General features: G+C 47.1%; 8 protein-coding genes across 8 annotated transcripts; 4 read left to right on the forward strand and 4 right to left on the reverse strand.

The window, feature by feature from the left end:
- Positions 1 to 132: 132 nt before the first annotated feature.
- On the forward strand, positions 133 to 3,069 carry F9C07_2280739 (putative Golgi membrane protein). The gene is made up of 4 exons (XM_041294579.2): positions 133 to 404; positions 472 to 639; positions 701 to 1,554; positions 1,605 to 3,069. The coding sequence occupies exons 1-4, from the start codon at positions 269 to 271 to the stop codon at positions 2,709 to 2,711; spliced, it is 2,265 nt and encodes a 754-aa protein (XP_041150127.1). The 5' UTR covers positions 133 to 268; the 3' UTR covers positions 2,712 to 3,069.
- Positions 3,070 to 3,691: 622 nt separating this feature from the next.
- Positions 3,692 to 5,433, forward strand: F9C07_2280740 (uncharacterized protein). The gene is made up of 2 exons (XM_071510457.1): positions 3,692 to 4,310; positions 4,376 to 5,433. The coding sequence occupies exons 1-2, from the start codon at positions 3,821 to 3,823 to the stop codon at positions 5,326 to 5,328; spliced, it is 1,443 nt and encodes a 480-aa protein (XP_071366937.1). The 5' UTR covers positions 3,692 to 3,820; the 3' UTR covers positions 5,329 to 5,433.
- A 36-nt stretch (positions 5,434 to 5,469) lies between these two features.
- Positions 5,470 to 8,557, reverse strand: F9C07_2280741 (uncharacterized protein). The gene is made up of 2 exons (XM_071510458.1): positions 6,781 to 8,557; positions 5,470 to 6,724 (listed from the first exon to the last, which is right to left on the reverse strand). Exons 1-2 carry the CDS (start codon positions 7,289 to 7,291, stop codon positions 5,673 to 5,675), a joined length of 1,563 nt encoding a protein of 520 aa, XP_071366938.1. The 5' UTR covers positions 7,292 to 8,557; the 3' UTR covers positions 5,470 to 5,672.
- A 790-nt stretch (positions 8,558 to 9,347) lies between these two features.
- On the forward strand, positions 9,348 to 10,413 carry F9C07_2280743 (uncharacterized protein). The gene is made up of 3 exons (XM_041294562.2): positions 9,348 to 9,522; positions 9,573 to 9,661; positions 9,724 to 10,413. The coding sequence occupies exons 1-3, from the start codon at positions 9,384 to 9,386 to the stop codon at positions 10,237 to 10,239; spliced, it is 744 nt and encodes a 247-aa protein (XP_041150130.1). The 5' UTR covers positions 9,348 to 9,383; the 3' UTR covers positions 10,240 to 10,413.
- On the reverse strand, positions 10,414 to 15,286 carry F9C07_2280744 (uncharacterized protein). The gene is made up of 7 exons (XM_071510459.1): positions 15,023 to 15,286; positions 14,922 to 14,950; positions 14,819 to 14,867; positions 14,517 to 14,769; positions 14,314 to 14,455; positions 13,248 to 14,252; positions 10,414 to 13,199 (listed from the first exon to the last, which is right to left on the reverse strand). Exons 1-7 carry the CDS (start codon positions 15,146 to 15,148, stop codon positions 10,820 to 10,822), a joined length of 3,984 nt encoding a protein of 1,327 aa, XP_071366939.1. The 5' UTR covers positions 15,149 to 15,286; the 3' UTR covers positions 10,414 to 10,819.
- An 805-nt stretch (positions 15,287 to 16,091) lies between these two features.
- On the reverse strand, positions 16,092 to 16,931 carry F9C07_1848591 (uncharacterized protein). Its single transcript, XM_071508443.1, has 3 exons — positions 16,740 to 16,931; positions 16,403 to 16,682; positions 16,092 to 16,354 (listed from the first exon to the last, which is right to left on the reverse strand). The coding sequence occupies exons 2-3, from the start codon at positions 16,606 to 16,608 to the stop codon at positions 16,108 to 16,110; spliced, it is 453 nt and encodes a 150-aa protein (XP_071366940.1). The 5' UTR covers positions 16,609 to 16,682; positions 16,740 to 16,931; the 3' UTR covers positions 16,092 to 16,107.
- A 460-nt stretch (positions 16,932 to 17,391) lies between these two features.
- On the reverse strand, positions 17,392 to 20,502 carry F9C07_2280746 (uncharacterized protein). Its single transcript, XM_041294592.2, has 6 exons — positions 20,471 to 20,502; positions 20,311 to 20,405; positions 19,657 to 20,250; positions 19,392 to 19,608; positions 18,436 to 19,335; positions 17,392 to 18,388 (listed from the first exon to the last, which is right to left on the reverse strand). The coding sequence occupies exons 3-6, from the start codon at positions 19,838 to 19,840 to the stop codon at positions 18,163 to 18,165; spliced, it is 1,527 nt and encodes a 508-aa protein (XP_041150132.1). The 5' UTR covers positions 19,841 to 20,250; positions 20,311 to 20,405; positions 20,471 to 20,502; the 3' UTR covers positions 17,392 to 18,162.
- Positions 20,503 to 20,614: 112 nt separating this feature from the next.
- On the forward strand, positions 20,615 to 25,202 carry F9C07_2280748 (heterokaryon incompatibility protein-domain-containing protein). Its single transcript, XM_041294580.2, has 4 exons — positions 20,615 to 21,738; positions 21,813 to 22,222; positions 22,300 to 23,272; positions 23,371 to 25,202. The coding sequence occupies exons 1-4, from the start codon at positions 21,679 to 21,681 to the stop codon at positions 24,568 to 24,570; spliced, it is 2,643 nt and encodes an 880-aa protein (XP_041150133.2). The 5' UTR covers positions 20,615 to 21,678; the 3' UTR covers positions 24,571 to 25,202.
- The last annotated feature ends 691 nt before the right edge of the window (positions 25,203 to 25,893 follow it).

A 25,893-nucleotide genomic window follows, 5' to 3' on the forward strand; every position in this document is an offset into this window, starting at 1 on the left:
TGCGCCATTAATCAACAAAGAGATTTAGATGACATGTTCCAGGGTCTACTACGTGTCCCGCGGCACATGTCATGTCAATCTAAGAAAAGCAGTAGCTTACGCGTTCGGATCATCATCGGGCCGCCCGGAGCGTCTCATGTCTCCGCATCGCATACTGTATTGTTACTCAGAGTCTCTTCTTCTCAGAAGCGGTGTTGATGTTCTTTTTTCCTGTGGGGCCGTCGTTCAAGATTCAATGTATTTGTAATAATCTATAAAATCCTCAAATATGGATTCTTTCGCGCTTACGGAGGGCATTGTGCCTGATTCAAACAATCAAGATGGCCACGATGCCGAAAAGGACACCACTGGAAAGTTGCCCGAGGGGGCTAACAAGTTTCAACGCGCTATTGCAGCTTGGAGAGGTACCTTACTTAAAATGGCATATTCTGACGTACCCAGTTTGGAAACTAACTAGTCGGCTTTAAACAGGTATTGACCTGTCCAATACGATCGCGAAGTTAGATTCGACTGCCTCCGACATTGTCGCTCAGCAGCGCGATGCCCTCGTTCAAAGGAAGGATCTCGCCCAGAAGACGAAGGATTTCCGAAAGCTGGATGACGCGACCAAGCTGGCGGAATTCAAGGGCCTGTTGAAAGGTTTGTACCTTTCCCTACGGATCTCGTTTCGGCACTGGCGGGCTAACGGGTTCATGACCAGCGTACCAAAGCTTTATCGACGTCTTGACGAACCAGGGGAAAGCCTCTTCCAACGCTTTCCTACAGCTATACTCTTCCTTGTCAGAGGCCCCTGACCCTTATCCGCTCCTTGAGGCATCCGTCGACTCCCTCGTTCATTCCGAAGAAACCGTACCGAAATTAACCTCCGAACGGAACCAACTACAGAGCAACGTGGACCGCCTTACCTCTCAATTAGATGATGCTGAAAAGCGACTCGAAGAAGAACGGACCGCAAGAAAGAAGTTGGAGGATAACCAGGAATCAAAGATCAAAGAGATTGAGTCTTCTTGGTCAGCCGTTTTGTCGGAGAAATCGAACAATTGGACCGCCAAGGAGAAGAGCTTGGAAGAGAAGGTAGAGAACCAAGAACGCTTGATCAAGGAACTCAAAGCGAGCTATGAGGTCTCACAACGGCTGGGCCAAGAAGAGAGTAGTGGTGATGGCCACCAACAAGGAGGGGCTACCGCTGCGGAACTGGAGCTGGTGTCAGCCGATCTCGAAAAGACTAGTATTAGGCTGGCAGAAGTAGAGGCAAGGAATGAGCAATTGAGACTTGAGCTGGCTCAAGTTGTCTCGCATTCGCAGCCAGAGCAGACAACATCCGTTGAAGAAGACCCCGCATACCTTCGCCTTCAATCGGAGAACTCTTCCCTATTACGCAAGTTGGATGCAGCACGTTTTGACAGAGAGTCTGAACGGCATTCTTGGGAGGCCAAGATATCGCAATCCGAGAGGCATGGCGCCAAAGTTGCCGCTGAGAGAGATGAGTTACGAACGAGGTTGGACAAGGTCGCGGATTATGAAGATATCCGCCGCGAGCTGGAGATGATAAAAGTAGGTGGCTATACCCTTTTCCTTCAACGAATGCTAACAGCCGCCTATAGTCTATCGAATTTTCTGCCGGTGACGATGATGATGCCCGAGACTCCACGGATGATGCCGCGATCGCCGCCAATGGCGCCTCCAAGGCTGGTGCAAAGAACAGTTTAGAGCAGCTTCTGATGTCTAGAAACAAGAAGCTCACGGACGAACTCACCATTTTACGGGTATCACACCGGGACCTCCAGGGCCAACTCGAGACTCTGCGTGAAGACCTGTCGACGACTAAGGAGGAGCTTGAAAAGTCCCAGAAACTCTCTACTACTCTTGAGAATGATCTCCTTCGGGTGCAGGAAGAGGCAGCGAATGCCTTCCCATCATCTGCGATGTCCGTTGCAGGCACGTACACATCAAGGCACCCCTACTCCTCTCGCCGGGGAGGTACGTCGCCGACATCATCAATCATCTCGGGCTTTGACCACTCTTCTGGGTCTTCCAACACCATGGATGCCATTCGAGCAGGAGAACCTGTTGGGGGTGGCTCAGGCTTATTGCCGATGATCCAGGCACAGCGAGACCGGTTTAAGAAGAAGAATGCGGAGTTGGAGGAGGAGCTCTCAAAAATGTACAACTCAGTAAAGTCGCTTCGGCAGGAAGTTTCTTCTCTTCAGAAGGATAATCTCAGTCTGTATGAAAAGACTCGGTATGTATCAACATACAACCGTGGCCAGGGGGGCTCCTCCTCTGCAAGTGCCTACGGGAACAAGCCGAGCGCATCCTCTGTCCATCTGTCTGCGGACACACCATCGGGACTCTCACTTGATCGCTACCAATCTGCCTACGAGGCCCAGATTTCGCCGTTTGCTGCTTTCAAGGGCCGGGAATCTGTACGGGCATATAAACGCATGAGCCTCCCTGAGCGGGTTGTCTTCTCTCTTACCCGAATAATCCTGGCTAATCGGACTAGCCGGAACCTATTCGCCGGGTATTGCTTCGCCATCCATATTCTTCTGTTCGCTATGTTATACATGATGAGCACGATGGAAATTGAGAAGCACAGCGCAAGCTTAGGTGCTGCTGCTGTGGCTGGTGGAGCTGGCAACATCCATAGTAGCGGCCAGCAATTAAACGGGGACGACTGGCAACAAGAGGGATTCCATAATGGCAGATAGATAGGGGGCTGGACTTTCCCAATTTTTCCTGGATGCGATCTCACCTTTCGTTGATTTGCGGGAGTTGGCGTCTATGGGTAACGATATTAAGAATGTACTATTCATCACTATATTTCCGATTAGCTCTGCAGGCAAGAAGTTAGACTACTATCTAAATACCCTTTCTATCTTAATAGCTGCACATTTTCAGTGCCGAGAGAGAGTTCGAAACTACCTAAGATAGTATCCCTCTTGATAAGTTCATTACCAGTCTTTTGTACGGAGTAGAGTGATAGATAATTGACGACTATATATTAGTATCCCTAGGTATAGCTATTTTAACTACTAATAGTTTCAGTACCTAGAGTAATGTTTTAAATTATTATCTATATTTGATATACTAAGATCTTAAAACCTTTTTATAAAATAAGTAAAAGTCTCATTATAATAGAGAAGAGCAAGGCGCTAGGCCAGTAAAAATATATTATAGAAGCCTAATGTAATCCCCTGAACCACTGACAATGATCCTATCAGTAAGTTACTTTTCACGCCGAGAGAATTATGAAGGCATAATAGAACATACTTGGGTAAATAGTCTACAAGAGACACAAGGCATGAAAATCTATATCCTGGTCAGGAGAAGTAATTCTTTTCTGCCTTTTACGGAGCAACGGAGAGCATTAGCGTACAAAAATAGTGAGCAAGGCATATCGTAGTAATAAAGACGCTTGTAATAATTCCCATACGATAATAGATACTTAAAGGGTATACTATGGGAAGGCGACCGTAGCCATAGAATGTGGGCTAGATCATCGATATCTTTGGGCCGTAACGTTTCCCAGTACACGTGGAAAGTCAACACCCAAGGCAGCTTCATTGCAGGCCACACTGCATTAGTTACATCCAGAGGGATAAAACGTTTCATCAGGTAGCCATGCATGAATAGGATGTTCATGTCGGCACGTGTTTGCTGGTCGTCACCTTCCACTCGGCCCAGTATATGTGCATCCGAGGGTACTAACTGTGCAACTGCATATCATTCCCAGGAATCATTTGCTCATCGTGGTTGAGGAAAAATCAAGATTCTACTGTACACATCACTGATTATTTCACTTCAAGAAAAGGCCCCGATGGCGATCTCTTCGATAATCTTGAATCACGAGGAGAAGCGTATTCGTGAATTTTACCGCATAGTTTACTTATTAAGCTCCCTAGGCCTCAGGAGAGGAGATCGCATCAAGAGAGGAGATCGCATCAACAGAGGAATTTCAGTTGAACAGAAAAAATTCAGTGTTGCGGAATATAGGCGGAACGTTGCCGACGCGTTGGCATACATATCTGCGTATGACAAAACGCCAGCCCGTGTGACTGCTGTTGCGCTTGGAATCGAAGAGGGTAGGCTAGTTGTATGGATAGCAGCTAACCAGGAGGTGAAGCCCAAAGTCGAGAATTTCCTAAACAGCGTGCTCAGTCGGCTTGATCAAATCGCATATGATCCTGAGTTGGAATGTGATGATTTGGTTGATTTCGTCCTCCAGTTCAACTGGAAAGGAGTCAAGAAATACCACGAGAAATTTGGTTCTGAATGGGCCAGTTACTACGAACCTCTCCAATCCTCAGGTCGGTCATTGAATCATTGCTCCTAGCGTATAAGAGACACACATGGCTAATGATTAGAGGAATAGGTCACAGCGTTCTCCGAGAGTTGAACCACTGGGTTCAAGAAACATGCCCCAAACCTGGTAAGCCGGAGGATATGGCGGACCTGGCGAGGAAGTGCTACGAGGAACGCAAAAGAAACGGTGGAGTGTTCCATATGCTGAACGAAGCTACCAAGCAGGGCATTATGTCTTCCAAAGTGTCTGAGCAGTTATGTAACCTGCTTTACAAGATCGGGAAACATATTACTATGTGCTTAAACTTGATCGATGCGAGAATGTCGCTCACGGAGGACTTCAAGCATGGTGCCGTGGTGAAACCAGTTCGTGTCCCTGCCCGACACCTTGACAGAACTGAATGGAGATTTTCCTTTGATAGCATTACAACTCATATATTCCGGAGTGAAAGTGAGAAGCAGACATTTTACGGCCACGTTGATCTTTTCCATGATCATGAGGTGATATCGGAAAAATTGCAGACATGGGTCAAGAATCCTCTTCGAGTGCACGCAGAGATTCAACTGATCAACCACTTTGATACCAATAACAGCCCGCTACTCGAGGAAAGAAATCCATACATTGGCTGTAGTAAGCCTGCTTGTTACCTATGTTACAAGTATATTGCCCACCATCCCAGACAATGGTTTCGGCCACCTTCCCATCAAAAGCTTTATTATTCTTGGAGTCTCCCAAAACCGCGAGGGAAGGAGAACCGTGAAGAGTTCTTGGCTACAACAGCAGAAGTCCTCCAACGCGAACTACGAGAAGATATTGCGAACAAGCGGGGGCCGAGATCGGAATTTGACGATTCGACTGCCGGGGTCACATCAGTTCCTCATACTTATGCAATGAAGAAAGAGGGATATGTCAACCCACAGTCGACTGTTGGTAGAACTATGGAAGCAGGGCACGGTAAGGCGGGACCCCTTGCTCTTCACGAATGGCTCTATCTAATTGATGTAAGCTGGCATATCGTCTAGGAGAGTGATAAGTGTAGTAGGAGGAGTGAGAGCAATTGGGAAACCGGACCATGATGACGAGGATAATCATGATGATCATGAGGAGGAGGAGGAGGAGGAGGAGGAGGAGGAGGAGGAGGAGGAGGAGGAGGAGGAGGGTGGCGGTGGTGTTAAACTTCTTTAAACGGGCTCTCATAGAGATTGTATCTTGTGACCTTACGCCTAGAATGCCCGAGAAGGGTCTGTCTCTCTGCAAGAGATCAAATGCCATTTCAACTATATGCTAGACTTATTCCAATCATCTCTCTGCATGTGTCATGATGGACCGTCAAACATTAAGAGCAGAACAAAAAGGAAAACCAGATTCAGGTAATGAAAAATGTTCCCTGCCTTCCCCTGAAAACCACTTCGTCCTCTTCATCTTCATCTTCATCTTCACCTCCAGCATATTGGTCACAACCAGAAGGCTTGTCACCTTCGGTACCTAATGGAAATCTATAAGGAGTAGGACATTCATCAGCTTCGCCATAAGATAGGTCCTCCGATTTCGTGGTAGTCTCAGAGGAAAGGCTAAACGACTGTGATATATCATCGTCCATCAATGACTCATTACTCTCGGAGCAACGATCCAGTACAAAACTCTCAACATCTCTGCGAACGCGCTCCGTAATTTTGCGCAGTATATCCGTCTGTTCTTTAAAATGTGCGCTGCTTTCGGCAGCTTGGATGTCAGGCAAGCGCCAGTGGAGGTCAATATCGTTTGGATCGCATTTTCGCAAGTGGTAGTTGAGGCGATGTGACATATATTGACTGCAGAGGTAGCAAGACGGTTTGCTAGTGGCAATATATCTGTCGTACTTGTCGAAATATTGTACCCGATTACTCTTATCAAAATAGTCCACAAGGCGAAGCTCCGGATGAATTTGGGTAAGAACATTTTCTTGGTAGTATTTAAGCCGTTCGATAAGCTTGCTGGGCGCAGGCACGAATCGCTCTAATACTTGACTGAGCTGCTTGGAGCGTTGACTATCGGAAAACATCCGATGGGCTATATCATCAAGATTTAGCTTCTTTCTGACGAGAGGGATCTTCATGCGCTCTCCAGGAGGTACGTTGTAGACCTTAATTTCCCTGTGAAGATCCTGGCGTATGGAATTTGCTGATTTGAGAAGCAGCTCACACATTGCCATAGGCATAGTCAGGTTTAGCAGCTGTCGATGGAACTTTTCGAACAATCCCGCATCCCGCTGGCTTTGGCAAACGAAACGTTTGAATATCTCAAACTTCCCATCCTGGTATGCAGAAAAGCAACTGCGGACCAGACCCGGCATATCATTTTTGGGCAGTGCCATACCATTACTGCTGAAAAACGTTCTCCGAAACCAATCCGCGAAGTCGAAACGAAGACTCGAATTGTCTGCATGGCTTCATATTAGTTACAGATTCCAAACCATAGGGAAGCCATTGTCATGCCTTTCGGGTCGCTGGACCTAGCAGCCATTGAATTTATGCAAATGGGCGCAATTTGATGAAATATCATTTGATACACTGCGAAGCTATTCTCATTGTGCAATCCCGTCACGTAATTTGAAATTTTCAAAAGGTCTCTATTCCACGTTTCAGCACATAAGCCTGCATGGAGAGCACCTGTGACCATGTCTAGTAGTCTTTTTAGAAATTGAATAACCCGGTCACTGACGTCCGGGCTGCCTGCGACGGCGATAACTACACTATCGTGGTCGTATCCTGCTGTGATAGCCAAGTCGCACCCTTGCTCAAACGCTGCAAGTTGAACGAGCGCATTGAGGAAATCGCGGCGGTGATGTAAGATTCCTCCCACCTCGCCAACATCAACTACCTCGATATCCTTCTGCTCTACCATCTGCTCCTGTAATGCACATAGTAAGGATAGAGGTTCATAGAGCCGCCGGAGTTCTCGTGGTCTATGACAGACATAGGGCGAAGAGGCCGGACGTTGCGCCATGTTTGGTCACGGCTTTCCGAAGTCTCAAGGTGAATGTATTCGGGACTTGTCAGATCCTTCTTATTCGTGACTTTATAAGCTTTTGCTGAAGTGCTGCTGACTAGCTCTTCGTCAACGATGATTCAAACATTTATCTAGGACGCGCTTGGGCGAGTAACATCCAATATAATATGCGAGAATCGGATGAAATCAGCTTCCCAATTAGCCTGCCGCGTGCTGCCAACTCCCCGGCTGGGGGAGGGGCAGCCCACAAACCAGCAGGTCCGTTACTAGAAGCGAGTTTTGTTAAACTAGAGTTTTGTGTTGTCTGTACGACTAGTAGCACGCCTTGCCTTTCCATACAAAAGAATCAGTTTGATGACCAGATCCTTTAGGCAGGACACCAACTTTCCAGCCCGTATTTCCTTTGAGCTTCGACGGGGGATACAAACCCCGTTAGTACATCATTTGATCCAGGATGTCTGCGCGAGCCTTGTCCGGAACTAGCGTGATTGGCCATGTTTGGCTACAGGTTGTATGTCCAGGAGGTCGTCGTTGTACTCTAGAAATGCAAGCTGCAGATACATGGACCTCGATATGTATGCACCTATCCTAGCTGCACATTAGGAGACTCATAGTGAGGCGTCATCCTTTGTTAGCGCTATGTGACGTATGCCCTTTCCCGACTTTGTAGTAAATGTTCACCCAATGTGACAAGCCATCTGCACTGACCAACTGAGTTTACTGGCCGAGATACTATCGCACCGATAATCCTCCACGTCACTCTGTGTAGGCAACTCATGGTAATATATGCTGTTACTGACAAATGAGATAACTTATCCCAGGTGGCCTTCAAACCTACAGTGCGATACGAACCCAAGCCTCCTGCTAAGTCCACTGTCCGATAACTGGCTTAAGCGTCGTGTTATCGCCGCTTTCCACATTGGTGCTAGGAAACTCGTCCAGCCTATGTGGTATTTTGGGCATCAATCGACCTATGTCAATCATACCTGAGATACAGGTATCTACTCGTGTATCTGTTCTGTGGTGCTTGGAAAAACTAAGAACGTGGCTGTCGGGCCATACCTGGTCTTGTTTTTTAGCCACTAGACCTGGCCGTTGTCCGTTAGCGAATTCAATGCCCGTAGGAGCCCGAGGGGCTGTGAGATATCTTATGCTGTATGGATTCGGATATAATAACAACCTTCCCGAGTGGAGATCAAATTGCCGATCACTTGAGGGTAGACTTGACCCAAGCCCGCGGGATTAACACTACGCGCTGATTTCCACCCCCCCACCGTATATCTAAAATTAATATTTCCGTACGCTCCACATTTCATGATCGCGACAAACGCTAACCATCATAACGTAAATTGATGCTTGGCCCTGTATGTCATTCGTACCTCGATCTGCATAATCTACCACTAAATGAGCCGAGCTCACTCGGGCAACCCATGTATTATGGCAATCTTTGGGTCCTCAGGATACTAGGATTGTCCGGCCTTGCTACTAGGCAACCGTAATGGAGGAGTGCAGTGCCTATTTAGCCCTAACGTTAATGCACAGTAGAGCTATGGGGAATAGATGGTTGACGCCCCCGCACCTCTAAACTAGGACAAGTAGAGGCAAGGCGAGGAGAGGAGTGAAGCCTTGAACGCGATTCGGGCGTCGGTCCACGGCGGAAGAGTGATAGTGGAAGTTTATTTCACCATCAAGACATGCTCTCAGCCGTGCGCGATTTTATGCGCGTAGTAATGTCTGATACCACCGGATCCATGCAATGGGTGCCGTGGTCAAGTACGATGTCAATCATATTATGCAACCCTGAGCCAGCTGGCTAGCAGTCAGCGGTCCGAGCGTTAGGAAGCGGATGCGAGTCAGGGTTGTGCTTGTGGTTCACCAGTGGCTGCCCTCCTTGGGCCGGATCCTAGGGTAGCGAGCTGTACGAGTAAATGGCCAACACACGCATGCGCTTGGCGCCATCTCTGTACTCTCGGTGCCGAAGGATTATCCAGATGGCCAACAGTGAAGCATTGTCCCTTGGTTAGGTAATGAACTATTGGGCAAGCATGATCTACGTAACGAGAACGCTCTTCAGTAATCGCGAGAAATCATGGCTTATAAAGCCTTCCCCAATACTGGAAACTGTCGTCGCAACAAGGTATTATCGCAGCTTCCAAGTCTGGCCAACCCACTAGTCCTGAAAATGTCTCCTGCGGCTCACCAGATCGATGACTGCTACACTATCGCCGGTAAGTTTTGTCTATTTTATGGGAAGGCATGGTGATTGATGAACACCTAGATTTCGAGATTGGCAAGCGGCTGTTTACAACTCATATGGCCGTGCAGTTAGTCGTGGCCTCACCTGAAGGTAGAGAAATTGGCTCCCTGGTGAGTTTTGCCTACCGCTACATAGTGACCTTTTAGGTCACGGATGGCTAACGATCCTCTAGTCCCAGTTAGACGCCCTGATCACTGGGTATGACTTTGAAGAAGCTATTGCCACCTTGGTAAAAGCTGGCTTGGATGTTCCCCGAACAAATTTGGTTTGTGATGAGACCTATGAGGACGTCCTCTATAAAATCATAGGACGTACCAGACTAGGTGACTCGAAAGAATCCTTTCCCACATTGTTGGGGCAACTCCCGTTGTTGGATCTATCAACTGATGGGGTAGACCTCACGGTCACTGCCACCACTCAACGGGTAGCGAATGGGCTTAACCTTAGTCCCCCAGGTTCAGAGGCCGACAATTGGAAGTATACATGTCGTTTGTGGGAGGATGCACAGGGAACGGGAGAAGAGCCAAAGGTAACGGAAGCATGCATTAGCAACTTTCCAACTAGGTTTCGGATCACGATTCAGTATTGTGGTGTGGAAGCCTCTGGTGAAGGAAGAAACAAGAAAACAGCGCGCCATCTCGCGGCTAGACGTGTTTGTGAAAGGCTCAACCTACGGCTATCCTTGTGAGTTGCAAAAGATATGTATCTATAGCTCGATTGTTTGAGACAATTGGAGCGGTAGTGAGTTGGCATAGCTAATCTAAGGCTCAATTATTTCATTAAAAGCACTGGGCATACTAGTTACTGGCGTCAAATATACGAGAGCTTGGTAGAAATACACTCTTTTGAAAATCCACAAGTCCAGATCACAAATAGCTGTAGCCTGGCTAGTCTCGTAGGAGGTTTTAGGTGGTTGGAATTCCACATTAGCATGGCAAGATATGTTGATATATCATGTTCCATCATCAAGCCGATACAATGGCATAAGTCAATGGATCTGATTACACTTGATCTTGAGAAATACCAATCACCAGACTTTGAAACTGTAGTACAAGGTAGGAGATTAAGAAGAACCCATGTGTAATTTCATTCATTGTACCCAAAGTCTAGTAATTGATTAAAGATGTGGCTGCTTGCTGTGGTAGGGAGTGTTTCGATTTGGAGTAAGCATTGCGCAGTAGGTGAACGATTACAGCCGCCAGTTGGGCAAGTACACTGCGTTTGCTTGGTCTTCCAGAGCAACTGTCGCTAGGCTGTCCACAACTACACTATATTTGATTGACATGCGCTGTACCCTCGCCTGGTGGATCCTGCCAGAGATTCTGTGCTTGTGTAGGAGCCGGCTGTTTGGGATGATCTGTCACCACATCGTGAGATATAAAATGCTCAAGAAGTGGCAGGATTCCCAGTCTTTCGGCCAGAGCTTCCGACTGCTGTAAGCTAGCCAAAGAGTCGATGTATATCGCACCGAAAACACTCTGGACAATGTCAGAGAATACTTTGAGACCCCGAAAGACACTTAGTCGTGCCCAGGGATATATTCCGTTTTCCCATAGATCCCTCTTGATGACGTGGAGCTGACTGGTGAGATCTTCCACCAGACTGGATACCTTGTCTGAGAGAGAGTCGCTCTGTGAGCGTAGAAAATGATAAAGCGCTACTCGGCCACGGGTCTGAATGACGCTTGGGATGCCCATACTATCGACCTCAATAATATCGTGTTGCTTCTCCCAATGGAACGTGAGACACAGGAATGCAAGGAACATATTGTTGGTCACAGCGGATTTCAGAGATTGCAGCCTTTTGGAGCTGGTAAAGCTCTTCTGCCTATGTAAGTACCTGACAACTACCAATTCGATGATGCCGGCCCCAAGAAAGGATAGACGCCGATAAGATGCTGTCCCATAGAGTCCGACACAGGATGGGTGTGTCATTGATTCTATCGCCAGACTTTTATCAGAAAATGTGTATCCAAGCAGGGCTTCCAGATCTATTATGGTTGAGGCACCCAGTGACTTGGATGGCCGAGACTTAGAATAAGTGCCATCGTAGAGAGATATTGTAGTCCAGGACTTGATCTTGGGGATCATTGCTGCTGCACATATGAAAGCCTGATCCAGTCCGTTGTCTAGGAAGGCAGCGCCGGCCAAGGCCTTGACCATATCAGCAACAGTAGCAGCGCCAACATATCTCCGCCTGGTGGGACCACTTTTTGACAGTGTTGTTGATACGAAAAACGGCCGCCACCGTTTCCCGTTGAACCGTGTAGTTATAAGATAGGATCCAAACCCAGAATGACACAACGCGGCTGCAAGCCCCGTATCTGACACGATGGAATCCTTCACGCTAGTTAAAAGGCCCTCGTGCCACAGAGTGTGATGCAGAAATAGCTGTCTCGTTATGAGAAACTTTACTATCGCGTCCCCGATAAACGCCATAGAGCGAAACTCGGGGCGATGCATATCATCGGTTGGGCTGAGAGCAATGCATAGCAAGTCCATTCGTTCGAAACGAGCTGCTTGGGGGTTTGAAAAGATCTGTTTCCTCAATTTTTCTGCGATCAGATATACACCAATTCGGTGAATTATGCTCGGAGCTAACAGGGCAGCTTCGGCATAGATAGATGGAAGCCGATCGACCAAATAATCATCAGCTGCCAACTCGCTCAATCCCTGTCGGACCAAACTTGTGGAGTGCTGGTTCTCTGTCGGTGTGACCGTCACTATCTTTGGATCGTAGAGAAAGTTGCGACGTCGGGTCAATGGATGTATCTTGCCTCTGATACGTAGGTTTACCCCGTCTCTATGAGGGTCCTGGCACTCGTGCCCATCTATGACTTCGATACGCAGTGGGCGAGAGGTCTTTGTGACATGGCGCAAGAGGCCGAGCGAACCGGGCACAGTTGGGCGCTGCTGCAAGCAGGCAGCCAGGCTTGTCCTTCCGGAATGAGCCTCTAAGAATTTAGACATCGCAGCGGGATCCCTTTCTGGGACAATGATGTTAACATAGTCCGTGTTTAATTGGGTGCCGTGGCATTGATGTATGGACTGTAGAATTAAATGCGTCACCTGTTGACATATCGAAATGTCCGTGGAAACTGGCCTGGCCGAGCTCACAACTGCCTTATACTCCGTCCCGGAACCTAGGAACAATGGAATACGAGTTTCGATTCTCAATGGGACTGGGAGAATCATGAAAAGTTCAATGTCTTCTCGCTGTGGTCTAGCAATGCGAAGCTCATGGCTAAAGAGCTCCCCTCCGCGAGACCAGAGCAAAGACACATCATGCCAAGGATCTAGCTGCTCAGATATGATATAGTGCGATTTTGGTGAGAGATCCTTTTCAATGATGTCTGACAGTCGCAAGGGTAGAAAGTGATCATTGATAAGCCTGGCGTGAAACAAGGCCTTGTATGCTTGTAGGGCTGCATCTTCCTTTGCCCACTTTTTCTTCGCCCATTTCCTGAGACTCTTGAACGTCTGGAGGGATGGGTCAAGATTGCTGGGCAGCCTGACGATTGCCTGTACCTGGCCGCACTCGTCCGTCTCGTAGCTAAATGCAGGACTATTGCTCACAAATGGCTGAGCCGGTAATTCCGCGCAGAACCTATACAGGTGGCTAATGGCATTTCCCATAGTCATTTGAGCTCTGTTTGGTCAGTTTAGGAGTTCACAGTTTTGAGGGACATGTACACACCCTGTGGAAGAACTGAAAGCTAATGAGTCTCTGAGCCGTTCATCATGGTTCAAGCTGTCTGGGAGCACTGTCCTTCCCTCATCTTGAAGTTTTCTAACCAGCTCACTCTCCCGAAACTGGAGTAGGCTCACATTTTTTAGATCCTCTTCATCCTGAAGGAAAATGAAGAATTTGGACTGTTCTCTCCGTGCGCGCCCCCGACGCTGAATGAATGATTTTAAATTTAAGGTACAGTTGAAGTTCAGGACTGTGTTGCATGCCGGTATATCCATTCCTTCCTCCAGTGCGTCGGTAGTAATAATAAGGTCTAGGACCCCGTCCCGGAACTTTTGAAGTGTTTCCATTTGGCTTCGGATATCATGAACATCTCCGAGCCTGGTTTTGCTTTGGTGAATCCGGGACATACCCACAAATGTCCCACAACGAAATCGTCGGCGTGTTTCTGGGTGATTTTCTATCAGCCATTTCAATGCAAGTACAGTTGCTCGCAATGAGACAAATATCAGAGCCCGGAATCCTTTCCTATGTTCCTCGATAAGAGTATCAAGTAAGCGTTGACTCATGGGTGAGATATTATCAGAGTGAACTAGCTCGTCATAATCTTCTATATTACCTAGCTTGCAAAGCATCTCCATAGCATATTCTCGTTCAGGGCTCGGAGTGTGTGTTTTCTCAGCATTCATTCGCATGTGTTCTTTGAATTGAGTAATTGAAGTCTGAATGTACTTCGTGGCGGCCCAAGGTCCTAGCTCCCTCCCTATTGTTTCCGCTTGGTTGCTAAAGCGAGTAAGATGTTTTTTTGCATTTTTCGAATATGAACCTCGTTCATAGGATGATTGTAAAAGTCCACGTATTCTTTCGAGTATCAATGACGGACTTGGACTCGTCATTGAGCCACGCAACGGCACTAGGGGCACAATTAATGGTTGGTTTGTAAAGCGTAACAGCTGCGCATAAAACTGGCGTGGCGTCTTGCACGGGCTGTGTAGTCTTCTCTCAATTTTCCTTTCGTTTACCTGTCAGGTCCTAATCTCGAATCTGTTCCCAATGCCAGATGTATACATACTCTAAGGTGGAAATATTAGACAAAATTGGAGACGCTGTGAGGCCCAGGATGTATGGTGTTTGTTTGTCATGGCTCTGTGGTTCAGTGTGATAGTATTCTCGCATTATCTTACTGGCGGCATGGTCATCAGTGCAGTGGTGAGCTGGTTAGTCTGTCAGCTAACATCACATAGGGAGTGTCATCCATCTTTCCTCAGAACTTGCCTTCATCGAAGATAATCAAGGACAACCGGTCCATAGTTACAAACCTATGGACCAGGGCATCATAAAGAACCTGGTAGGTCGAGATTGCAACCTTCACGCTGGCCAGGGCAATGTTCCACGTTTCCACAGTACCCCAATGATCGACGTTATCGTTACTGGTAAATGATCTACACCACATAGGAGGAACATGGGCAGTGATGGTACGAACATGCTGGTTGCACAAAGCGACCGTTGGACACAAAAACCAGATAAGCTGCGGGAGGTTAATCATACTGTCCATATAGTAGGTAAGGACATCTTGCCTTGTCTGGGTCCCCTCGGTCTATCTCTGCGAGGATCCGGTGTATGGCACTTGTTTAAGTCTTGAGTACTTCAGCCCCAACCGAAAATGGATACGTCCCTTACATCTGTGTTTTCCCCGTTCCCGTGGGCATCTTAAAGGGGTGTTATTTAACATTGCATCCAGCTTTGGACGTAGAGAATAGAGGGGAAATGGCTCCACTTACCACTACAATCAAATTTCCTTCTAAACTCTTATTCACCATTTCCACTTGATAGTCCCTGATTTGAAAGTGCGTATCAACTGCGTCGCCTGGGACAGAGCCTTGGGTGTTATGCATGGTGGATGCCATGTGGGAATGTGTGACAGACTGTTTCGGTGCTCTCGAGATACGATTTAAACGACGCTCACCGGAGCACTGTGCTATATATTTGTATATGATAGGAAGAATATCCTAGGGAGCTATATATGTCGAGAGCTACATTATACAAAATGTACAACATTGCAGATTGGAGACGACGATGCATTTTCTGCCCAACATCTAATTTACTAGAGCTGACTGATAGTGGCCGCCTCGTTTTGAACACGTATCTAGCATGGCGCCCTCCTGCAATGCTCAGCCTTGCATCGGTTCAGCGAAAACCAACAAATCACTGTCGGACCTAACCCTCCCCTTTCTTTTGTCATCCAATGATAAGTGCTTTTGCTATATTGTACGGGCGGAAGAACGGAAAGAAGAAGGAAGGAGAGGGGGAGATAGAAGAGCATTTCGACCTTTAACCACAAGGTCTAGAGTGGGTGGACTTTCACCCGCTGTTCTTCAATGACGACAATACGGACCCTAAGCCCTGGCAATAGGCCTCTTTCTTCATGATATCATAGGATCAAACAGAGCCTACTCCCATAGTCTCGAGGACACTGACCTGCAGCTGCCGTTATTCGACTTTTTGTAACCGACTTACTGATGGCCATTCCGTTCAAGCGTGGTTTGTACGGGACATCACCAAAGCAACAGGCCAATTATGCAACCTCTTCTATTGTAAGTCTGATCAACGCCAGACGAGCTGAGAAGGCCGAGAGTTATTAAGATAGCCCCGAGATTTAAAGTATCTGGATAAAGCTAAACAGAACTTTCTAAATCCTAGAATAATGTACTTGCTTTCAATGTACCTCGTTCAGCTCTTGGAACTACTGACTTACAGAGCCTAAATGTGTACCTCAATTCTGGGAGGCCTTTGCAAGCCAAATATCAAGGGAAAGGGATTATATGTATGAAATAGCAATGAGGCTGTATTGAATTAGCTAGGCTCTCTACTTTCCCGTGCCGGTACCGGTCGTGTCTTCATGCATCCTTTTGTAATGTCTCCGTAAGTTGTCCTTCCGCGTGAAGGGTTTGGAACATATCCCACAGGAGAACGATTCCTCCATATTCCATTGATTCTTGGCCCACAGTTTGTGCGCTACCATTACGTGCCGACGAATATCTTTTGCTTTTGCAGCTTGGACGGTACATCCAGGGCGGGGACATAGAACAGCTTTGTGGGTCCTCATATGCTTTCTGATATCGTTAGAAAAGGCACTGATGCAGATGGCAGAAGGATCTTACATGAAGTGCGCCTTCTGCTTGAAGCCACGACTAGATTGGCTTTTCGGACGGTCGCAACGATAGACCCTTTCTGATGTGGCACTGGAACGATCGTAGGGAAGGCTTCTAGTTTCTTCCGAGCCCAGATCACAATTTGGCAGCGAAAGGAAAGACGCCTCTACCTCACCAGCTCTCGTTGACCCAGCGATTTCCAAATAGTCCTCCATGTCAGACAACCACCCAGTACTCTAAGGAGACTGATGTGCGTCTTCCGGGGACGTAATGCCTTGATGGGAGTTCTCTATTTGGATCAGATTCGGGTCAGGATAAAGGTATGGGAATGGCTCCAGCGTTGTACTGATCATAGTTGATTGCACCTCAAGATGTGGAAACGCAAAGGGGCCTCCAGCTGCCACGGGGTCGTCTGATATTTCGGTGGTGGGTATAGTCAAGCCCGAGTACCAAGTCGGGTCCTCGTTATAGCCAGGGAGAAGTGACTCCATGGCTAAAATCATGTGCGGAGGGGAACAAACAGGACAAGATTACTTCATGGTTGAAACGCCCGGAAGCGAAACTGACTGCTACCTCTGTGCCTTGGTGTACGGTAGGGAACAGGGAGTAGAAATACTCACCAGATCGCTGGCGCCAATTCTGTGTCAGTGTTGGGCGACAATGGTTCCGGGGCTATTAGGGCTAACATTAAAATCATAGTGGACGATAACCCCTCGCCACGTCACCACCACCTACCTCCCAACTTTCAATTGACCCAGCACACGATACCATAATACGACAGAGTAACATCCCACTAAAAGGTGCATGCAGCAGACACATCACATATCCGTCAACCGAGCAAATAGCCCACCACCTATAGGACATAGCCAACGCATAATTACCAAGAGTGACCGAATTTCACCTCTGCTGCACGTTACCTATGAACAAGAAGATAAGCGTAAATTTGTTAGAGAGGTAATCAAAAAGTCTCCGACCCTTGTGTTTGGGGCCCCGTTTCTACTTATCCCGGCAGCTATTGTCACAAATCGGAAAGATAACCTCCCCGCGAGGCTGTTTGGTGAAAATGATTAAGTTTTGTCAACATGACGCGGAAGAATACCTACTTTGCTGTGAGACCTACTCGTAACCATGGTAGACTTTTCTATCGAAAAGTCCGAGCCCTAGTTTGTCTCTGGCATTATGATTTTAGATACGTAAATGTTACCACTCCAACTGGTGCTGTGCCTCGGCTTTATCTCCTTGGGTCTTACGTTACCAGGGGTGATTTCCTACGTCATTCTACAGGTGAGATCTCTTGAAGACTCGGGGTACGTTTCAAGGGTATATTCAATATTGCTAGCCAATGACCGTTCCAAACAGATGCTCAAAGCCCATAAATTCGCCTAAATGCCGGGTACCGTTAGATGGCATGAAGTGCCATAAGCCAGGATGACCAAGGTCAGAATCTCATGATGACGGCTGGGTCGGTGTGACGGTGGCCATAAGGAGGCTTGTAAGGGTGATGTTCATTGGGGCTTGACAATGATTCGGACAATGTTATACTGCCCCTTTGAGATGCATGACATTGAACCAGGCATATTACAGTCCATGGAATGTAGGGTCGTTAGCGTCAAAAAGTCGTAATTAGCCGATACTTGACCAGGGAATAATTTGATGCCCCTATCGCTCAACCGTAAACGGTCGCGATTGTGGCATCCAACACATTGCAAAGTGTAATGAGCAAGAAGGTGGCCGCTATTTTCAAGGTGATTCCAGTCAATGGCCGACCCTCAATTCAGAAGAGGAAGGATGGTCTGGAGGTCTTTCGGTTGTTGCAATATGTAGCTATTGTCTATCATCTCGAGCTGGAGCGGGGGGCAGAACTCTTGAGGTTCGTAAAGCATCATCTTTATAACCTTCCCAGCTGCCTCGCCCAATGCCCGCAGATAGCGTCCCTGAGAATGGTCGAGGATGGAAACGATGTCGCGAAAGACGGACTCGGGTACCTTGGAGAGCCTAGTAGCTCGTTAGTTAGACCTTCGGCTATCCCATATAGCACATACATATTGTCAGTCAATTCCAGTCCTGGATGGTGGAAATGTTGCGGATAAGGGATTAATGCGAGTATGCCATTGCCGAACCGCTCCTGTAGGATGTGAAATCTCCGTGCGAGTAGTCGAAGGTTGCGAACATGATTGTATCCCTTTTTATATTCTGGAGATCCCGGTTCGAGACCAGGGAGCACTTGCTTCATCATCGCTGTCGTCAGCTTTGACTCTGCAATTTTAAGGGGATTACCAGCTCGTTTGATGGCCGATGCGTTATAAGCTGGGGTTGTAACAAACCCTGATAATGATGGAATCTCACACCCACCACAGGCTTTGAATAAGTATGAGATGTGGTATCTTCGAAATAAATTCAAGCCCGTGATTGTCTGGTCGATGAGGCAGATATTAGTATATGTGTCTGCCTTCGAGGAATGCGTAGAGATCTGCAGATGAAGCTGGTCGGTCCTCGATCGCCAGGTTTGCATCGCCTCTTTTAAAACCAGAACCGACAGTGAGCTGCCAGAAGCTAATATTAGCCGTTTCAAAAGATCATCGTACTGTTTCAGGCCGGCCTCCTGGATGGCTATCTCAATTTCTGCGCTAAAGTACCATTCTCGCGGGGTTCGTATAGATCTCGCTTGACATTTCATGGTTTCTTCCTCCAGGAAGGATACAATTGGATTATGCATCTGGTGTCGACCTCGCATTGGCTTTGGTTGATTCTCCCCACTCTTCTCGAACGAGATATCCATCGATCGTTGGGGTTTGCTCACCTGTGCCGTGTCTGGTAGTAAATCTGTCGTCTCGGCACGTCTGTCAGGTTCCCCAGAGAGTAATATGGGCAGATGCGTATCCATATTTATGCTAGCCTGTAGCCGTGTTGGATCCACCCCGTTATCCTCTTGAGTAAAGAACCTATCATAGTCTTTGGTCAGTCCCTGGTTTAATCAGCATCCATAATAACGCCTTACCCTATATTCTCCAATATCTGCCACGTACGACGATGGCTTCCCCCACAGTCGAGATGTGCGGCTGCAATGATCGCTGCCATGGTCCTTCCGACTGTAATGTGACGTTCTTCGCCGGGCGGCGAGTTGTATGGAATCATCCTGTCAATAGCCGTGCGTTGGGCGACTGAAACAAGATGAGCGTAAGTACACAGTTTTTCCTTTCCTGCGGCAATATCGCCTTCTCAATGTCAGATTAGTCGAACATCCACGAGCTCGATGTCCTCACCTGGTGGAATGCGCGTCTGGTAAGCATGGAACGAAAGACATAGACGAATCAAATCAATCCCTAAATCCCCCAACCATTCCCTGTCGGCCCTAGGCGCTATAAGAGCGTCATAAAGGTGGATCTGTGGCTCATTCTGGTAACCCAGAATGTGTGCGACTTGATCAATGCTGGTATTGATGTCCATCTTGCGAGATCAATTGAATAAATGCTAACCTAACAAGACTAAGCGTTTTGATCACAGATATGCTTGGATATCTTCGTGGAAACTGGTCGAGGTAAATATACATCCACTGCACCCCTCGGGTATACCGAGCAGCGTTCCCTTTCCGTTATACATCCATCATGCAATTCGCCAAGTCTCACCGTGATTTTGAACCAATATCGACATCCATCCGAATGCCTCGTTTCGACATTGGTTACAATGGTTATCTTTGCTCCCATTGATGTCATGATACTTACGCGACTTACCGGCTAGCCTCACGGGACCAGATAGCCAACTCATCATCTCCTGCTTTGACTGTTGTTGTTGGATATATGAATCTTTTTTTATTCTCGGTATATCGCGTGGCTGGGTGTTAATTGCCATACAGTACACTAGACACGAGATCTAAGAAAATGGTATAACCGTATAAGTTCTTTGCCGGGCGATCATACATGCATTACGTTAAATTTAGGGGCCACTAAGCAGAGCTTTGTAAATATGCGGTTGCAAATAACTCATGTCGGAGGCCCATTTATGCGGGAGGCCCATTTATGCGGGAGGCCCATGATGCGGGAGGCCCATTATGCGGAAGGCCCATTATGCGGGAGGCTCATTTATGCGGGAGGCCCATTTATGCGGGAGGCCCATTATGCGGGAGGCCCATTATGCGGGAGGCCCATATACGACAGTTCCATTTATGCGGGAGGCCGACTATGACATGGATACAGCACGCACGGCTTCGTCAGCTTGGTTGGGCTTACCTGCCCCCGACCACGGGAAAATCTCGTTCTTGTTTTTATTTTTATTTTTATCCTTATTCTTATTTTCCTTGTTATATAATTATGGGACAAAGCTACTAGAAAATGAATTCGATCACATCGATCGCCTCCCATTCAAGTCATCTCAGCTCAGCTCAATTTCTGTCCATTTCTTACATGTCACCAGTCACGAGCGAGAGTGTAATTGATCAGTCTTTGGTTCGTCGAGGTTGCAGTTTATTTCTAGTTGCGATATTCAGTCAAAGGTAGCCGAATGTCCACCACTAAATCCTGACTCCCATGAAAAACGTGCCAAACCCACCCATGGGTTTGAGTGGGCTTGGGCGAGGTCTCGAATCTCGGCACATTTTTTGGAACTTTTCCCGCACCATCTTCAAAAGTATCTACTCTCAACCGCTTATAAATCAACCAATTCTGTATTACTAGCAAAAGTAGACGGAAATTTACATTCAAAGTATACAGAACAGGGATTAAAAACATGGATCGAATAAGTATACATAGCGTGTTGATATCGTTAATTTTTAGATTTGTCAATTTTTACTTTTCCTGTATAATATAGACTCCTTATGCTATTCTCTTCTATATAGATCAATATCAAAGTGATATAATAAGGATTGGTTGAGTTATAAGCATTTAAAAATAGCTATTTTGGTAGATGTTGCGCGAAAAGTTGAAAAAAATGTGCCAAGAACTGAAGGTAAATTTGCACACACCTAAGTAATAATCAATCACCAAAAGGGCTGTGGAACTGGTGGTGTTGAAAGCCGCATTGATCGATATCATTTTCTCGATCTTTCTTTATTTCTTGCTCTTTAATTCATTGTCGAACATGAATTTGAGAAGCACTGACCTATTCTCAGCCGCGAGGACCGCTACGGGTGCAGGAGGCTGTGCGAGGCTGAAAGAGGATGCGGGAGGCGGGGTATTCATGAAGGCTGAGAGGTCATATCGTTGTGCATACCTATACACATATACATACAATATCATTCCTGTTCATTTCATTGATTGTAGACCTCATACAAAGTCGACTGCACTGTGGAAATGGATCGAGTCTCCAATATCGCCGGTCGCTTCCAAAGAAACTTGACAGAATTACATACAGTATGTGAACTAGCTATCAACTTTCGAGAGGATCAATGTGAAGTTCTAATACCAGCTCGGTTATCCTTGAAAAGCGGTACCACGGAGTTAGCTTTCAATACCTCCCCCTACAAGGACCTTCGGACATCCGTCTACTCAGTATCCAGTCTGGAAGGCCAAGTGATGGGATTTCCTGCTCCATACGAGTCGTTAGCCTTGACGAAAACCCAGAATACACGGCTCTCTCTTATACCTGGAGGAAACAGCACTCACCCTTGCGTGGTGGCGCCCTCATGGCGTTTGAAACCATGAGATCGATCTATCAAGGGAATTTATTTGATATGCACATTCCAGAGGTTGAAACAGAGGAGCGCAACCCCAAGACCATCCTGTGCAATGGCCGCAGAATTAATGTATCTTTGAATTTATATGACGCCTTGCTATCACTCAGACAGATACAATCAAAGAGTTGGTATTGGATTGACGCATTATGCATAAACCAAAGGTACCTGACATCTCATATTTGTTGTCTAAATTGGCCAGAGAAAGGCAAATGGAGCATGAGACTAAATAGTTTATCAGTGATGCGGAGGAAAAGACTCTTCAGATTCAGAAGATGGATAGAATATACCAATCTGCCGAGCTTGTTCTTGTCTGGCTCGGTGACTGCTCGTCAAAGTTAGCTCGAGGTCTTCCCAGCTTAGAAACACTCGCGAAGAAGACGCAAAATGAACTACCGCCGCTGCCCAAGTTCAAGGGGCCTGGTGGGGAGTTGCAAGCGGCGGCCACGACTGCGGTAGATCTTTCCTGTCGGCAATGGTTCAAGCGGATCTGGGTACTCCAAGAATACCTTTTAGCAAGAAAAGTCAACTTCCTCTATGGTAACAATGAAGTTAGCTTGGGTGCCTTACTGACCGCTTGTATATGGGTATCTCATGACCCTGGTGCCGCAATGACACCCGAGCTGCCAATGAAGGCTGAATTGAGAGAAGCCCTTGCCCACACTAATGACATCCCCAACTTCTTGTTAGCTCGCCAAGCCATTGGTCAGGGCCGCAGGTTGACCCTCCGCGAATGGCTTCGGGCATGTCGAAGGCGCTATGCTAAAGATCCCAGAGATTTTGTGTTTGGCGGCCTATCTCTGATTTGCCCTGAGTCATTGAAGATAGACTATCAGCGCCTTCAGCTGGGAGATTATCCATGCGTTGAAACTCAGGCGCCTATACTCCCTCCTAGGGCGGGTATACACTCTCAGAAAGACAATCGATTCACTGCGGAACATCCCACTGCCACATTTAAAGGCCCAACATCATCATCACTTATACCTGGGGGTCTATGGGATTTCCTCAGGGCTGACTATGCGGCCAGCGAAGTCGAGGTACTTATCAATGTTGCAGCGTGCCTGCTTTCCCAGAAAGGGCAGCACACCCTCGATCTGCTTTCTATTGCGGCTCGTAGGCCGTGGGATGACTTTGACGCTGACGTACGCAATTGGTTCTGGCCTCGCGCTCATCCTATTCTCCCATCTTGGGTCCCAGCTTTGGGTTCCAGGGGTGTAAGTTCATCGGACATTTGCTCAACTCGTCCACTTTTACTTTACCCTACCCCCCTGTCAACACAGATAACGGCGCATACTAATCTGGATCTCTATAGTCTCTTGAACATAGCAACTTGGCATCTACAGCAGAAGCATCGGATCATGCTGGTACAACCTTTGCAGCTGGTATATTAGGACAGCCGGGCCCATCACCTAAGATCTCTCGCGACGGCAGGACGTTATTCCTTGAGGCTGCACCCCTTGACACCGTCGAGAATATACTTTTAGATAATACTCTTATGACAGATGAGTACATCGACATCCTAATTAGGTTCCTTGAAACTGTTGGCGGGATGCCCCGCGCTCACCTCCCAAGTGGTGGGACGAGTTTCGACGCGGTCGCAATATCCCTTGCTTCTTCGCTGTTCTTCTCTTTTCCCCAAAGCACAAAACTAAACGTCACTAAGGGCCAAAACCATGAAGGAATATCCTTATCATCTGTAAATGAGCAGCATGCGCGTTTCTGGCTTTGTGAGTTTATCGAGAGCGAGGTGCGCCACTGGGTGACGTATTTAAGGATGACCCGCGAGGACTATGTTTTGGCGCATGGGGTTGAGTCCTCAGGAGCGAAGTGGCCAGAGGAAGCTAGTATAGAACGGCAGAAGAAACTGGATAGCCTTATATCCGCTTACTGGCAGCTGAACGAAAAGTTTGATGATCTTCCATGGTCTAGGACAGCAGATGAAGGTGTGGCGGCAGCAACAGCAGCAACGCCATCCAACGAGGTCACGTCCAATCTATGGGACCTCCTGGAGACCTTACAGTCTGCTGTTGATGAGAAAAGCTTTGTTTGGAAAAGGAAGCTATTGATCTCTCCCGAGGCACAGCAATACGTTACTGCCTTTTCTCTCGATCTTAAAAGGCGGAGCTTGTTTATAACGCAAGACGGGCTTATTGGAATGGGGCCTAGTTGGTTGAGAAAAGGGGATCGGGTGATGCTGGTCAGAGATGCCAGTGTTCCTTACGTGTTTAGACACGTTGATGAGGAATTGAGGCACCAACTGCAAACAATGGAGATGAGGGAGGATTTGTTGAGAGAATGCTCCGTTGAAAGGAAATATAGCTTGTCACGGCAACTCAAGCGGCCCACCCTTGAGAGGCAAATATCAGACCTAAACCTGAGAATTAGCCACCTTCAATCTGGCACAAAAGATGGATGGATTTTAATTGGGGAGTCGTACATTCCTGGTGTCATGCTAGGAGAGGTTCTGGAAAGAGGCGGTTCTGAAATCTTTGGAAGGATTGCCATAGTATAATCTTTTAATTCTGCTAATAAGGTTAATGCTCATATCATGGCTCTCCAATCGTCAGGGATTACGCCCTTTGTGTTCCTCATAGCTAGGTTACATAGAAAAGGGTCTCTTCGTAATGCAGCTACTCTCATCCAGTTCCCATAGCTAAAAGTAAGCTTGGTGGACTATTTGAGGTCTACATATGTATTGCAACTTGTCCACCTCAGATTCTTCCCCATATTCATGCTAAAATACTACGCCATAGAGTCATGTAGGATCGTTGATCGCCGTTTCACTGAACTGTATGCCATAAGTAGTGGATCGAATGGCCCCTTTAATGCCAACCTGATATCACCCAGCTTGTGTAGCATGTTTTAGGGGGTCATTTAGCGTGCAACTTAATCTTGGGGTTTGTGTCTTGGAAGCATCATTTAGAAAGAGGAAGAGTACGTAGGTGGTGGAACTGGTTTCGCTGGTCTCCGTACTCACTTAAGTCTTTTCTTCCGGTCCCGAGTACCGAAGGCCGTCGCGTGGAAGGAAAACATGGAGACCGATGACACGCTAATAACTGCCTTTCTGTGTGGCAAGCATTATATCAACCTGTTTTACAGTCCATGATGATGATTCATACTCTAACCCCTCGCTAGGCGATATGCGGGAGTACCACTACCTGTAATGTATCTGTGCGTCTATTAACAACAAAAAATGAATTTAAAAGTGGGGATTAGTGATATAGAAAGCTCTATATAAGAGGCGCTTAGATGTAGGAATGATGAATCTCTATTAGAGCGGTTATCGGGTCGGGTTCGGTGTTAGCCTGCCGGTCTCTTTAATCCTGAGAGAACTTAAGTGTGTAGACTTGGGAGGGCTAAGGATTTATATTTGTTCTCTTGAGAGAGTTTAAGAGAAATGGCGAGCTGAGTCAGGCAACCTAAATCCCATCTTCTAGATCTATAGCGAATCTCTATGAACCAGTACAGGTTACAAGGTACAAGATGCGTAGGGTCTTGTAGATTGATCGTAGGTCTCGATGCGCCTCACTGCGAGCGAAGTTTGGCCAAAAGCGAGTCTATTGCCCCTCTTCCAAAATGCAATGTCGGTCGGATCTTGCATTAACCTCCCCTGTTGCAATTCATGTCTACTTGCACTATTCAGTCAAAGGTAGCCGAATGTAAAGTAATTTAACATCAAGCCATAGACATCTCCGTATTGTAGTGTCTCATACTACATTGCATTCGTGGCAGTTCACGCTGTCGAAGCTGGACAAGAGAACACATAGAGCTGGACCCTCTGCCTGATAGTTCTCTAGGTTCTCGGTGTATAGACTCAAAATTCTGATAGGGTAGT

The sequence above is a fragment of the Aspergillus flavus genome, chromosome 7 (genome assembly GCF_009017415.1).
Source record: "Aspergillus flavus chromosome 7, complete sequence".
Lineage (NCBI taxonomy): Eukaryota > Fungi > Ascomycota > Eurotiomycetes > Eurotiales > Aspergillaceae > Aspergillus > Aspergillus flavus.